This window comes from Mustela nivalis (genome assembly GCF_964662115.1).
Source record: "Mustela nivalis genome assembly, chromosome: 5".
Classification (NCBI taxonomy): domain Eukaryota; kingdom Metazoa; phylum Chordata; class Mammalia; order Carnivora; family Mustelidae; genus Mustela; species Mustela nivalis.
The window spans coordinates 106,346,161-106,359,778 of NC_139024.1; the positions used below are offsets into that span (position 1 = coordinate 106,346,161).

Here is a 13,618-nt window from a genome sequence, read left to right on the forward strand (position 1 = left end):
AGGGCTCAATCTCAGGACCCCAAGGTCATGACCTGAGCCAAAGGCAGACACTTAGCCAACAGAGCCACCCAGATGACCCAAAAGTACATTTTTTTGATGAGCACTGAAAAATGTATAGAGTTCTTGAGTTATTAAAAAATATCAATTTTCGCTTGTCAGTACAATTATAACTTTTTGATAAATAGGTAATACTCTTATTTCAAATGATGCATAGATACCTGGATTTATTAATTTCATCTTTATAAAGAACTTCATGTTGACATCCACTTTCTTCATAATCAGTTGTATTTTCCAAAGACATTTTGCAAGGCCATCTTGGAATACACAGGCACCAGCATCTCTTACTGTCTTCTTTAGTCAAACAACTGCATTCATTTTCACACATCTGTAAAAAAATTAAAAAAAAGAATTTTGTAAATGTCCATCATATTACAAAATTACATTCTTTTCAAAGTTTGAATTTTAGGCTTTCCTTTATATATTAAATTCATGTATTCCCTTAGCAAAGGTAAAATAAACTCAGTTTTGATTTATTTTAAAATTATTTTAAATAATCATATTCAGTTTATAATGGAAATATATACATTGTAAAAAGCTAAATAAATCAATATCCATTAGTCAGTTGTTTTCAAACATCTTTAATGTAATTTGAATCAAAATTTTATAGACATTGCTTGTATGTTAGCTGATATGATAGAAGTAGCATCCTACTGATAACCAGATCCATGGAAAAACTATTTCTTGTAATACTTGTTTTTTCTCCTTCATTGAGTTATTTGGACTCATGTTTGAACTGACTGCAGCACCTTATTGCATCCCTTGTTAAAAATGAATTACATAAATTCATTAACACATCTTTAGCTCATATTTGCATGGAAATCATAATTTTACCTGTTTAGAAAAACATCTATCATTTTAATAATTTTAGAGGTCTTTCACAAATATGTCCAGTATGTTTACCTTAAAAGATTAAGTAGATTTTGTTGCCAAAGAAGTGCATCTCTTATGGATAGCTTAAAACTAGGCATATCTTTTCCTAGCTCTCAGAAGTGAATTCAGAACCACAACAGAATTTTGATAGTCCTTTATTATATATTTTTTTCATTTTCCTCTCAATACTTTTATGTTTCTTTTATGGTGTTGGTTTATAGCCAATAAATTATTTCCCACCAATGGCTACAATAATTAGAAATTTAGTTTCGTGGTCTAATCATTGGTAATAGATTAATGACTTATAGAGATCTAGCCTCTGCTGGGTAAGAGTCAACTGAGAATTCCTTTCTCCATTTTTCTACTTGGAGTTCTAGTCAATTTAGAATTTTTAGTCTACTGGGAAGGAGAACATCTCTTTGCATGGGCAGATACTATTTTTGCTTTTGTTTTTGTTTTGTTTTCAATTTTATTTATTTGACAGAGATCACAAGTAGGCAGAGAGGCAGACAGAGAGAGAGGAGGAAGCAGGCTCCCCGCTGAGCAGAGAGCCCAATGCAGGGGCTCCATCCCAGGACCCTGAGATCATGAGCTGAGCCGAAGGCAGAGTCTTAACCCACTGAGCCACCCAGGTGCCCTGACAGATATGTTTTTGTTTTTTTCAAATGCTATTTACCCTTAAACTACAGCTAAAGTACTATAAATTCAATCTCTCAGTTTTCTCTGCATGTGTTTGTATGTCTAAGTGTTTGTACTTCACAAAAAAAATTTAACCTTATTGTTTGAAAGTGTAATATTTTTCTACATGCAAGGGGTATTTATTGTAAAGTATCTTAAATTGAAGATGTCATGTTAAAATTTGCTTCCAAAGTTAAATTAGCACTTATAAAAGAAGAAATGATTATTAGCATTTTATCAGATATATTCTCTCTTCATATGTTTTACATAACAATATATGTATATATGCACATTTATTGGCTTTTTCTGAAGTTTGTGATTATAATGCACTTTACCAACCCAATCACATTAGTGTGCAGTTTTTATAAAAAACTAAGGATATTTTCTTTTCATTACTTCTATAAAATTATCAAATTAGGAAATTAACTTGGTATAATATTATTCATTATTATTGATGTAGGTGTGTAACATAATACGACACACAAAAATAACTTTGGGTGAATAGAAATTAAGCTACAAGAATATCTACAGCATACTTTAGAAAAATCTTTTGTACATATAAGCAAATGACTAAATAATTTCAAGGAAAATCATATTGTATAAATTATTTTGCCATTTGATATTATATTAGTAAAATCACTTAGTAAAGAGATAGGAAAGGGGAGAACCTTTAAGACCTAATAAATACATGACGTATTTACCATTTTAGGGCCCATGTCAATTAAATAGATCTGTAAAGAGATTTCACCCAATAGGAGTGAGTGACTTCTTTATAAAATATGTAGAATCCTGGATTCTTAGAAAAGTATTCATCTAGGTAAAAAATGCACCAGAATTTATGCTAAGTGAAATAAGTCAGTCAGTCAGAAGAAGACAATTATCATATGATCTTACTGATATAAGGAATTTAAGAAACAAGACAGAAGATTATACGGAAGGGAGGAAAAATGAAAAGATGAAATCAAATAGGGAGACAAACCATAAGAGACTCAATCTTAGGAAACAAACTGAGGGTTGCTGGAAGGGAGGAGGCTGGGAGGGATGGGGTGGCTGGATGATGGTCACTGGGGAAGGTGTGTGCTATGGTGAGTGCTGTGAATTGTATAAGACTGAAGAATGACAGACCTGTACCCCTGAAAAAATTAATACATTATATATTAATTTTAAAAAATGCATTAGACAAAATTCAACAAGGAAGAAAGACTATTTAAGACCATTGCAGTAGGTGAAAGAAATGGAACTCAACTTTGCTGAAACAAGACAAGAGCAATTCTAAGTGCTGGTGTTAGCTAGAGGAAAAATACCAGATGAAATTAGGTGAGAGACTTTTCAATGAAATGTGTAAAGCACATTGAGTTATTCTTGAGTTTGCAAAGGTTTTGCTTTGTTAGTAGTCCTTCTGTGTTTGCTAAGTGGTATCCACTGAAGTTAGGCTCCTACTCTTTCACAGGATGTTTACATTTACATCTCTCTGTCAAGGTTTATATCTCAAAGAAATAGTTCCCAGGTCCTTGAGAAAGACAGTTCCTATGTCCTAAAACCGGCAAGAGACAGAAAGTAGATTTGCATACATTTCAGAGAGATAGAAAAAGAATTTATAATTACAAATTTTCTGAAGTAAATGCTCTAAAAAAAGGAGGCCAGGTTTTTTTTGTCAATAAGAAGCCTATCTAAAATTCAGTTAAGGTGAGGGGAACATTAAAAATGCTTAGGTCATATTTTTAGCTAAATAAAAATATATTTGGTTGAATTAAAATCCAAATTTAAAGTGGCCTGGACCTACTAAAAAATACAGAAATAATTAAATTTGCTAAAGATCTTTCTTATTCCAACTTTTAGTGTTCCACTGTCTCCTCTATGTTGTTTTAAAAGCATCCCCTGTCCCCAGTAACTCATAATAATATAATAAATATAGTAAACTCATAACTCATAATAATATATAATCTCATAACCTTTTTGTAGCAAGAATGTAAAAAAAAATGAACTCACTTATATTTATGTGCTTTCCTTCCAAAAGTGTTTGCATTTAAAAAGACCTGAAGAGAGGGCCTTTTTTAACACAAAGAAAGGAAAGAATACTTTTGGAATTTTAGTCTTTGATGATGAGAACTGAAATGAACCAAATTTCCTGTCCTATATTTAAAAATACTGAAAAAAATATATAAAAAATAACTTACTCTTTGCTCCATGAAATACTTTTTCTTGGAAAGTAAAACTGTGAACCAACTGAAATAAATTATTTACCAAGCATAACAGCTTGTTCATAAACTTCACTTTAAGATTCTCATCACATTCTGTCCACCAGCACAAAGCTTTATTCATGAACTCTAAGCAGTCCTTACAAGGGCCCACCTCCTACAACTAAGGCTCTAAAGCATACAAACATCTTTCCATAAATTCTCCCTCTGAGACACTAGTAAGACTGACTGTATTAGGTGTTGCTTCCTATTATTGTGGTAAACCTAAAAGAATTAGTTTCTCGTGATCAACAGAATTGTTTTGGGAGGATCAGTCATGAACAAACACAAGATTCTGCAAAATACAATTAAAAAACCCTCACTATGAAAGTTCATAACCCTAGACAGCAAACATTGCTTTACTCTGGGACCATGGGACATTTCTCTCCCCAGCTGTGACAGTGACATAGGTATCGTATCAGATCTGAACTCCATCTTATTTTCATCAAATTCCCAAATGCTATTTTTTTCTTCTTTTAAGAAAAAGAAAATATTTTAGGATTCTTCGATTATGTGATCCAATTTGATCCAAAGAAAAAGGAAATTTCCTCACTACTCTGAAGAGTCTAAAAGAGTATTCTACTGGAAGAGGAAAAGCATAGCTTTCACAATTTCATCATTCAGATGACCTAAATAAAAAATGAATTGAGAAAGTCCCAGTAATCTACATTCCTTGAATAGAATTTTCTTTGCTTCACCTTTTCAAAATCCTGTAAACACTTTTGTCCAGCTCTCAGTGTGGACTGACTGCTCTTTGGTAGGTTTTGGTGACATGACATTGCACAAGCACCTACTAAGTCTTCATGGGGTCTTCTCAGTCTCATAGGCTTCAGCACCACACATTCCTCCCTTCATGTTGTTAAATCAGGTACACATCTCTCTAATTGCTATAATTTCTCAAAGGACAATCTGAAATTGCAGGGGCCACTCTGGAGAAATTTTGACATGAACAAGATTGTTCATTTGACAGATACATTAGAACAAAAAAAAAGAAAGACTCTCATGGGGAGACTCTCCATCTCATGTGTCTAATAGAGAGATTACTCTGTTTAATGCACAAGAATCCCTCATCATTTCCATGCTTCTGGGATTAATAAGCACTAGATTTTTAATTATATGGCTCTATGGAATTATCAAGGGTGTGAGTTATTGTTTAAACTGTTACCAGGTCACTAGGTTATTGTCCCAGATGCACCAAAGTCTTGGATACCTGAGACCAGAAAGGGAAGATAGAGTTTACTGAGTAGGTAAGTATAGAACACTTTCAAGAGTGTTTAAACTCTCTGTAATAATAAGTGGTGTGTACCTGTATGTGAATGTATGTGAAAATGAACTTTTCTGCATTTAAATCTCTCCTGCTCTTTGAAGATAGAAGATAATTAACCTTTAAGAGTCATGTGTTTGCCTGAAGCTAGGTCCCTGTTGTTTTTTCATTTTTGCTATTTCTTCCTTTCTTTTCTGGTTGGGAATTTTAAAAATTAATTTATCATAATAAATTTTCTATCAATATATGTACATTTAGGACTATTTTTCAGATAAACAGTCAAAAATGAAAGGAAAAGAATAATGACTAACTGTGCTTTATTTATACACTTTTCCTTTGCCAAAAATTTAACAAATCAGAAAATATGTACCTGTGTTTGTAATATAATTAGTCTTTTAGATGAAAGAAAATTATGCCCTTAGAATTCTGGCATAAAGTCAAAAGTCTTGCTTTTTAAAATACATGAATGTTGAGGTTTATTTACATTAAAAAGAGGTTATGTAATTTCTCAATTAATAAATGAATCTTTAGACAAATTTAGAATGATTTAATATAACTTCTAAAGAACTATTCTATCATTGTTTCCTTAAATTGTTTATGATTACAAAAATACCAAATAGAAATAATTGAAATTTTACTAACGGATATCACTTAAGAAGGTTTTAATCTTGTCAATTCTTATTGATTCTACTACATTTATGTACTGGAATGTTTACTGATGATACTACAAATCAAAAGGTCTTAACATGATAGTGTAAATTGCAATTTCCAAATCTTTGGTTAACATCAAGACCTTACACTGACATTAAATTGAATTAACAAATTATATTGGATACCTGCACAAATATAATTTAAAGTTATCCTTTTTCCTTACAGAATGAAAACAAGAACATGCAAATGTTAAGTGATGTATATTTATGTTTATATGTGTATATTTATGTTTATTTTGCCTAACATAAACGTTGTCAAAGTGATATAAAATGTGTGATCATGAAAAGATAAAATAACTAACAGTTATTGGATTGCTGTCTTTGTGTTTTCTCTTGAGGCTAAAAAAGCAAATATTAGTTATTTTATCAAAGTTGGTAATTAAGGGCACCCGGGTGTGTCAGTTGATTATTGTCTGCCTTAGGCTCAGATCATGATCCCATGGGGTCCTGGGATCTAGGGTGGTTGGCTCCCTGCTAGGCAGGGAGTCTGCTTCTTCCTCTGCTCCTCCTCCACTCAATCCCTCTCTCTCTCAAATAAATAAAATCTTAAAAAAAAATAAAGTTGGTAATTATTTTAAAATAATACAGAGAAATAGAAATATGTATACAAGATGACTATGATTTGCTTCTTTTTTTTCCTAAAAGAAGGTATTCATTTACTTCATAAGTAAATTTAATATAATATGTAATGCTCTTTTATAGGCTGATAAAATTAAATATATCTTAAAGATGAAAACTTTAGTCATCTATGTGTATAGTTCTGTATCTATGAATGGCTAAGGGTATACATGTAAAAGTATATTAAGCTTAATACCGATGAATTTTAAAAAAATGAATAAATTTTAAAAATTTCAAAAATATGTATGTAGTTGAGGGCGTAAGTGAAAATAAAAGTTCTGAGAATTTTGTAGTCTATTTGCCTGTATTTGTAATGCCTCTCCAGCTGGTACTTTTTGAAGTAAACAGTGACTCATATTTTATATTGTTAGCTCAGTGTTACTGGATTTATTCATAATAAAAAGGCTTTCCTGAAAATTTTATATGAAATATATACCAAACAAAGTTAGAATGTGGTTTTTATTTCTATAAAATAACCAAATTAAGGTTGTGTCCAGATAAGAGAGGTTACACATATTTTGTTAATTCTCTAAACTTTTTGGAAAACTCCTCAATCTCTTGGACAAAAAGTTCCTTACTTATTTAAAATTAAGATTCTAAAATTTTTGTTTCTTACTGTTATTTGTTTGATAATATTACCTAATTTGTATAAGACGGAGGTGAGATGGGGAAAATAAGAACTGTTCTTTGTCTTCTTGCCGTAGGCCCCGTAATTGTAATTGTGCTAAAACTACCCAGAGATTAGATAACACCTAGAAATTTATGTATATTCTAAAAGGCAATGGAAAATAAAAAATTAAAAAAATTAAAAGGCAATGGAAATGTTTTATGATCTTTAAACAAAAGGGTGACATAATCACATCTGTGTTCAAGAGGCTTTAGTTGGTAAGCAAATTGTAACATGAATAGAATAAAAGAGACTAGAGATAGAATGAAATAACTTTTTATTACTGTCTATATTATAAATACAAAAAGTAAAAGATGAAAGATTTCCAAGTAGATTGTTGAGAATTTGTTTCTGAGGTTATATTTAAACTATACATATCTTGAACCTGGATGTACAACTTTAACAAATTTAGTTTTCTTTTTAAACCAGAAAATTATGAGTTAAAGAGACAAATCAGGGGACACCTGGGTGGCTCAGTTGGTTAAGCGTCTGCCTTTGGCTCAGATCATCACCCCAGGGTCTTAAAACTGAGTTCCACATCAGACTCCTTACTTGGCAGGGATCCTGCTTCTCTCTCTGCCTACTACTCCCCCTGTTTGGCTCTCTCTCTCACGTAATTAAGTAAATAAAATCTTTAAAAAAAAAAAAAAAGAGACAAATCAGGAACAACTACATAAATGTACCTTACCTCTATCGTTCCTTCACATAGGAACCAACATACATAATCAAGGTCTTCAGATGGGTTTACATAGACTGCTCCTTCAGTATAGTTTGCAGAGAGAAAAAAGTAGGCATCAATGGACACTTCACAATTTCCATCCTCAGATCCTTTCAAAGAGATGGAAAATTAAATAATCTTTCACAAACTTAAATTTACATAAATTATTAAAGACGGTCATCAAATTACTTGGTAAGATCAATTTGAAAATGTCTACCACAAAATAAGCTTCTACCTGTATAGAATACTAAATTTGAAAAAGCAAAGTAGAATAAGGCTAAATCTTCTCATTTTGAAAATGAACTGAGAAATAGAGCATCAAAACTTCAAATAAATTTCTTATTAATGATTATAAAGATGATTTAATAGAGAAGATATATTTTGCATTAAAAGAATTTTTATTCTTTATATACTATATCTGCATATGTAATTATTTCAAAAGATATATGGAAAATATCCTTAAAACATTTATAATAGGCAAACAACTAACAACTTGTCCTAGTCCTCTGATAAAAGGAGTGTGTTTATGTGGGGTGGGAGGGTGTCAGTAAAATATAGATATGCATACATATACATATGCCTATATAATTCAGCTATTTTGCACTCTTTCAGACATAATATCTGTAATACAATAAAAAATGAAGTTGCAAGAAAGCAAAAGAATTTGACCTATATTCAAGAGGAAAGAGTAAAAACAGATTACCTGGAATTATATAGACTGTAAAATGCCTATAATAAATACGTTGAAGTATCTATAGGAAATTAATATAATTGGAAAACAGGAAAGTAGGAAATGAGAATTTTGGAAATGAAATGATGAAATGTAAACAAACAAACAAGCAAAGATATCCCAGAATTGTGGAAAGGAACTAATTATGCTGAACTGAGAACCTGTGATTTTTTTTATTAATGATGTAATATTCTCAGGTAGTGGAACAACAATAGGAGACTGGATACAGTCTCTTTTAAACATACCAAAACCTCCTGGTAAAGTTACCAATAAAGTTTTTTATGTAGATAATATTTATCCACAGAATCCTAGCAAATAGTCCTGTTTTAGAATTTTAGGTTAACAAACCTAAAATCTAGTGTTTGTGAGACATGATTTCACAGAAAATATTATGTAAGCTATACAATTCACAACTTAATTATGAAGTAGAGATGGTTCACAAGCTGAAATCTCCCCACTGTGTGCAAACATATTTAGATATCTTATATGTAATTCTGGAAAAAAGAAAAGAAGGTAGGAAGCCTTGCAAAATGTTCCAAACCTTTCAACCTTACAAGTGTAATTAAACTGCTAGTAATTTTAAAATTATAAAAATTATTATTAGATTACTAATAAAATAATCAGCGGCTGAGATTATCAGCAGATCAGCCATGAGAGAAGAAAATATCAGTAAATTTAATGATGCCAGTAAGAATCATATCTTCAGTGTGCTGAGATAAAAATAACTCAAATATGGCTATCCTAGCCTATATAATCAATAAATGCTCCTTTCTGTTTTGTGAAGGAGCTTAAATAGTATTAGATTTAACTCTTTATTGAATATTTGGGAGAACTTTGATAAAGGCAATATATTATCTTTATCTTTGTGGAAATATATTTTAAAGCTATTCAATTACTTTAGAGCTTATAGAACTATTCTAATTTTATATATATTATTGAATCAGCTCATCAACTAGTATTTTTCTGTGAATTTACCCATTTCATTTAAGTTGTCTAATTTACAGGCACAGAGTTCTCTATAATGATGTATGTGATTAAATATTTGTACCTGAGTTATCATTCCTTCTTCCTCCCAAATACTCAAAAAGGAGGTAATAAAGAAACAAAATGTTAATTCACAAAGGTAATGAGAATGAGGCAACAGTGAGCACATATTTTTTGAGCAAATATTTTCAATATATTTCAAGAAGCTAAAAAGATGGTGGAAACATGACAAAATTATCAGAATGGCAATAGTCAAAAAGACAAAAGTATAATTAGAGAGCATACTTATTTAAAAAAAAATTATGTGCTTAGCAGATATCTTAAGATTATCAAGACTTAAACATGCCTGAGAATGTAATATTGGGTTCTGGCAACAGAGAGAATACTTGACATAGCTCTTCTCTCAACTCACAAATCCAGATAATTATTCTGACCCACCACTCATCTCCCTGCTGGCCCACAAACAAATAATTTTCAAGATTTATTCTCATGAGAAAGAGGATCTTAGAGGCTCCTGCTTCAGGGATACCAAGCTCATTGGGATTCTGCTATTGAATGGTCAGCTGTCAATGTAGAACCCTCCAATAGAGCTGGCAGTTATCAAAACCCATGTTCACATGGCAAGCTTCCAATAAGTACTGCTAGGTCATCGCCATTAAATATGATTATCCAACATTTGGCAGAAAGATTTCAAATAAGAAAGAACAAACCATCATTAAAAATATTTACAGAGGGGCGCCTGGGTGCCTCAGTGGGTTAAGCCTTCGGTTCAGGTCATGATTTCAGGGTGCTGGGATCAAGCCCCACATTGGGCTCTCTGCTCAGTAGGGAGCCTGGTTCCCCATCTCTCCCTGCCTGCCACTCAGCCTACTTGTGATCTCTCTCCATGTCAAATAAATAAGTTAAAAAATTTACAGAAACCGAGGCACTGAATAGAAGACAAAAATTTAAAACAAATCAAAACTATAATATTCTTAGAGTTACAAGAAAATTTGTTTTATCTATATAAAAGAAGAGTGTCACAAAAATGTGCAATTTAGACAAGAGCAAAAATGTCTAGAAAAGTACAAAAATAATAAAAAATTCAACACTAGTTTTCATATTTTTAATTGGAGTAATAGAGTAGAAAATAGGGCAAAATAAAAAGAAGTGGAAAAGATAAGAATTTTGAGAAAATGAGATCAATTTAGGAGATGCAATATCAAATTTTTGGACTTACAGGCACAGAAATAAGAAACAGAAATGATAGATTATTGTTGAAATAATATAGAGACTACCCCAAAATTGAAAGGCACATGCTTCCACATAAAAGGGTTTATCAAGTGCTTACACATGAGCAAGAATAAAAATCATGAAAAAGTAAATTCGTGCAGCCACTACGAAAATCAGTATGGAGGTTCCTCAAAAAATTAAAAATAGAACTCTCATATGGTCCCACAACTCCACTTCTGAGTATTTATTTAAAATTAACAAAAATACAAATTTAAAGAGATATATGCATTCCCCATGTTCACTGCGGAATTATTTACAATAGCTAAGTCATGAGCAATCTAATTTTCCATCAGTGGATGAATAGCACACATGTGCACACCACACACACACACACACACACACACACACACACGTTATTTGGTCCTAAAAAAGGATGAAAATTTTGTCATTTGCAACAACATAGATGGGACTTAAGGGCATTATGCTAAGTGAAATAAGTCAGAGAGAGAAAGATATATACAGTATAATTTTACTTGTATGTAGAATCTAAAAGGGAAGAAAAAAACAAAAACTCATAGATACAGAAAACAGATTTATGGTTGCCAGAAGTGGAGTGATGGATAGGTAGAACACATGGTGGTGATCAAAAGGTACAAACTTCCAGTTAAAAAATAAACAAGTCCTGGGGATGGGGTCGATGTACAGCCTTGTGATTATACTTAAGAATGTTGTATTATATATTTGAAAGTTGCTGAGAGAGTAAGTCTTAAAAGTTCTTATCACAAGAAAAGAAATGCAACTATGTGTGGTATGGATATTTTTTATAAAATTTTATTTTTTTAATTGACAAAGAGATCACAAGTAGGCAGAGAGGCAGGCAGAGAGATAGGGGGAAGCATGTGGGGTTCAATCCCAGGATCCTGAGACCATGACCTGAGCCAACGGCAGAGGCTTAACCCATTGAGAAACCCAGGTGCTCCTGTGGTATGGATATTAACTAGACTTATTATGGTGACTGTTTTGCAATACATACGAATATAGAATCCTTATGTTATACATTTGAAACTAATATAATGTTATATGGCAATTATTATCTTAATTAAAAAAAATTATAATCTGCAATATAAGTCCCAAGATAGTGGAATTTCAGGACACTGGAGCAAAGAACATAGAAAAAGTCTTCCAGGGAGATAACCGCAAGTTGAATATAAAAAATAAAAAAGTGGCTTATTTTATACACAATTACATATTACAGCATGCTTTCCTTTCTTTTCCCTGTATCTCAGGGATTGCCATATCAATACAAGGAGTATTGCATAATCATTTTTATGTTTGTGTTCATTCTTTTGCTCCAATAAACAATGAGGCCAATTATAATCTTGTAGAAATATTACTTAACATGTAGATGGAAGCATGTGTGATGGGAAAGCTAAGTCAAACAGTATACACATTTATAATATATCTAATGGATATAGTGAATGGGTTTGTTAGATTTTATGGTGATTTTACATTTCACGAGCAATGTATAAAATATCTCAGATTTTTGCCATATTTATGAGAGAAAAAGTATGTATTTATGATGTTTTTAAATTTTGCTTTGTTCTCATTAAGTGTTATAAGCTGGACACTTTCTTGTATATTTAGGAATACTTATTATGCCTTCTGAACAGTTTTTGTTTGTTTTGCTGTTTGTCTGCTTTGATGATGTCTTTCACAGACACTTTTTCTTGTCATGTAGTCAAAAGACTTGCCTTTTCTTTCTGGCAACTAAATTTTTGATAGCTATAAAGGGTCTTCCCCATCCAAATTTTATAAAGTAATTCTCCATCATTTTCCTGATATTTTTATCATTTAAAATTTTATTTTTAAAACTTATTGATATGAATTTAACTCAGAGTATTCTGTTAAGATACAAATTAGACTTTTTTTTCCAGATGACGATCCAGTTGTTCAACCTCAATTACTGAGTAATTCTTATTTATCCTAACGACTGAAATGGAAATTCTATTAGATATTAAGTATTCTGTATGACTTGAATTTATTTTTGGCTTTGTTTTGCACAGTTTTGACTGTCAATATAACAGTAACATGCTTTTCATTATTGAAGCTATACAATACGCTTTATTATTTTTTTTCTTAAGGATTTTATTTACTTATTTATTTATTTGACACACAGAAAAAGAGATCACAAGTAGGCAGAGAGGCAGACAGAGAGAGTGGGGGGAAAGCAGGCTCCCCACCAAGCAGAGAGCCCAATGCGGCACTCAATCCCAGGACCCCGAGATCATGACCTCAGCCAAAGGCAGAGGCTTTAACCCACTGAGCCACCCAGGTGCTTCAGTACGCTTTATTATTTAACAGAACGAAATCTCTACCCCACGGTTCACATAATGCACTTTTACAGAGTATAGTTGGCTTTATTTATTTTGTTAGATTTCCAGGTGGACTTTAAGAAATAAAACAAACATAAAAATTTGTTATTGTTTTATGGAAATCTTCACAAGTATGTGAAAGAATATGGAGATTTGAAATCTTTACTACACTAGGTTGCCTTGCCAATAGCATGGTATATCTGTACAATTTTTTTCCCCAGATTTTGTGTGTTTGTAACTATACTGTGGCAGTATTTGAAATTTTCTCAATGTAGAACTCAAGTAACTGTTAATTTTAATCCTGGGTATTTTAAATTTTTCAGTTATTTTTTTATTAAATTAATTAATTGGCTCTTATCTCTATATGAAAGCAACTTATTTTTTATTTAATAATTAACATAATCTTGTTACTGTAAAAATTTTTTAAAAGTAATGTAAATGAAAAGCAATAAAATATATTTGGTTTTTAAATCTGATTTGTTTTTTAAATCTTGAAGT

General features: G+C 31.6%; 1 protein-coding gene across 1 annotated transcript in view; it reads right to left on the reverse strand.

Annotated features, from left to right (window-relative positions):
- Window positions 1–13,618, reverse strand: part of EYS (eyes shut homolog) — a gene marked incomplete at its 5' end in the record, with an annotated part of 1,535,590 nt that overhangs the window by 1,491,376 nt on the left and 30,596 nt on the right. The window contains 1 exon segment of the mRNA XM_082729457.1: window positions 11,282–11,294. Within this exon segment, the coding sequence (XP_082585583.1) occupies window positions 11,282–11,294 (13 nt within the window).